The sequence below is a fragment of the Silene latifolia genome, chromosome 6, assembly GCF_048544455.1.
Source record: "Silene latifolia isolate original U9 population chromosome 6, ASM4854445v1, whole genome shotgun sequence".
In the NCBI taxonomy this organism is placed as follows: domain Eukaryota; kingdom Viridiplantae; phylum Streptophyta; class Magnoliopsida; order Caryophyllales; family Caryophyllaceae; genus Silene; species Silene latifolia.
This window is the reverse complement of record NC_133531.1, coordinates 110,848,601-110,851,171: the sequence shown is the minus strand read 5'-3', so window position 1 is coordinate 110,851,171 and position 2,571 is coordinate 110,848,601. Positions and strand designations below refer to the sequence as shown.

Below are 2,571 nucleotides of genomic sequence, written 5' to 3'. Positions count from 1 at the left end.
TTACTGGGAACCCGGTTTCCAACATACACAGCAGTCATAAGGGCATGCATCCACAACTTCATGGGTAGATTGGTATTACTCATCATTGTCCTCACAGCCTCTAATAGGGTCCGATTATGCCTCTCAGCAACACTATTCATCCATGGAGAACCAGGAGTTGTGTACTGAGGGACAATACCCAAACTTTCAAGGAGTTTTGCAAAAGGACCAGGATGTTGTCCTAATTCATCATATTTGCCATAATACTCACCACCCCTATCTGACCTTATGATTTTCACTTTCTTTCCTAATTGCCTTTCCACCTCCTTAATGTAAACCTCTAAAGCGTCTACTGATTGAGATTTTTCATGCAAAAGGTAAAGATAACAATAACGTGAATAATCGTCGATAAAAGTGATGAAATATTTTTCTCCGCTCATGGAGGGAACATCAAATGGACCACATATGTCTGTATGTATAATATCTAAAAGAGTAGTGCTTCTTGTGGACCCTTTCTTGGTGTGTTTGGTTTGCTTACCCTTAATGCATTCCACACACGTCCCAAAATCCGTAAAATCAAGAGAAGGTAGTATATTGTCTTTAACCAACATTCTCATCCTTTCTATTGAAATATGGGCCAAACGTTTATGCCACTAGAAAGAGGAACTTTCATTAGACCTTCCACGTTTCGAACTAACATTATTATGCAGGGAAACATTATGAGAAACACAAAGAGATTCTGAAAATAATTTATCTAAATATATTCGATACAATCCGTTTTCCAAAATCCCAGAACCAATAAAAACATTGTCTCGAAACATACTGAAACAACCTTGTCCAAAACTTAATCTAAAACCATCATTATCTAACTTAGAAACTGAAATTAAATTGCGTCCGAAAGAGGGAACATAAAGTGTATCCTCCAAATTCAACTTAAATCCAGTGCTTAATTCCAAGCTAAACCTTCCAATGGCTTCTAAGGAGACTTTATCTTTATTTCCCATGTATAAGGAGGCCTCATTTGGCTTTATGGTTCTTGTCGTAAGGAATCCCCTTCTTTTCGAACCAATTCTTACGCTTTATGCAGTCATTCTGAAAGTGCCCAGGTTTCTTACAGAAAAAGCAACTTTCCTACTTCTTAATATCCTTCTTTATGCCAGATGCAGACAGCTTATCAGAAGGGTCAGACTTCATGCCTTTTCTGTTCCCAAACTTACCCTTAGATTTGCCGCTTTCATGATGCACTACATGATGTGCTTAGGATAAGCCAGTACTCTTACTTGAGGCATCAGCCTCATCTTTCTGTTTGATTCTTGCTGCTTCCTGAACCAGTTTATTGGTCAATTCATTAACACTCCAAATTTCTTTAACAGTGTTGTAATGAAGATGGAAAGCATCAAACTTATCAGGCAGAGAGTTGATGATAAACTGGGCGAGGAATGGATCCTCAACTTTTATGCCCAGTTTTCCCAACTTAGCTGCCAGATTCGTCATGTGTAACACATGCTGCTGCATGGTGGTCACACTCTCATTATACTTAGCAGTTGTAAGTTCAGACATAAGCCTTCCTGCTACCGCTTTATCGGTAGTCTGAAAGCATTCCTTAATGATTTCCATGTACTTACTGGCTGTGTTACAGCCTGTCTCCGAAATAGAAGACTTAATGTTTGGTGCAGTGGTAAGACGTAAAAACTTTAGGCAAAGACTATCAGATTTCTTCCACCAGTTATATTCTTCAAGTACTTCTTTACTCATCAAGATCGTGGTTGGTTCATTTGGAGTGTCCCGATAAGCAATTGATCGAGTTCAAGGATCCCTAAATAGAACTCGAGATGCTCTTTCCATTCTGAGTAATTAGTACCATCAAGTTGTGGAACTGCTTGGACACAGTTATTGAGAGAGCTTTACAACGGTACTGCATTATGAACAATGCTCAAAACATTAGGCTTTGAGTTTATCACACAATATCAATTATGACTAAGACTTGAAACTTAAATGAGTAATTCACAAACATTCATTAGGCAAGTATAGTATCTGTGGACAACCTACACATGCTTAATTGCATAATCGAATATACTCTTCTTAATGGGTGTTTCACTTTAATGTCAGGTTACCTGTGGGTAAAACCATAATACAAGTTAATTTACCCCATTAGATGCTTAGTCGGATATTCACTACATAATTTGAGTCCACTGTGGTGAACTTCAACCTAATGTGAATGTCCAATATGATTCTATTATGAGACTTGATCGCGTACGAGATGATATCACTGTGGTGAATTTCAACTCGTCATAATGCGAATGTCTCTTTCATTCGATACCAAAACTATATATATACATAATTAGTATGTATGCTTACAACAATAATGTGATAATTTATATAAACTTAACTGACATAATAACATTAATATCATACGAGCATACATAATCAATCATGAGGTATCGTAAACTATAATACGAGAAGGAAACTATTCATGCGGAAGATCTTCGATCGATTGAAACATTAGCTCGATCGAGAACTATTATCGATAAAACACCTCGATCGAGTGACTTTAATACTCGATCGTGATGTGCACTCTTGATGTCTCTCGAT

General features: G+C 37.4%; 1 protein-coding gene across 1 annotated transcript; it reads right to left on the bottom strand.

Moving 5' to 3' along the window:
- Window positions 1–1,236: 1,236 nt before the first annotated feature.
- Window positions 1,237–1,734, bottom strand: LOC141588477 (uncharacterized). The gene has a single exon (XM_074409917.1). The coding sequence runs from the start codon at window positions 1,732–1,734 to the stop codon at window positions 1,237–1,239; it is 498 nt and encodes a 165-aa protein (XP_074266018.1).
- Window positions 1,735–2,571: the final 837 nt, after the last annotated feature.

Excerpts from the sequence above, each read along its gene's own strand:
- LOC141588477 (XM_074409917.1), bottom strand. The coding sequence starts at position 1,734 with ATGAGTAAAGAAGTACTTGAAGAATATAACTGGTGGAAGAAATCTGAT.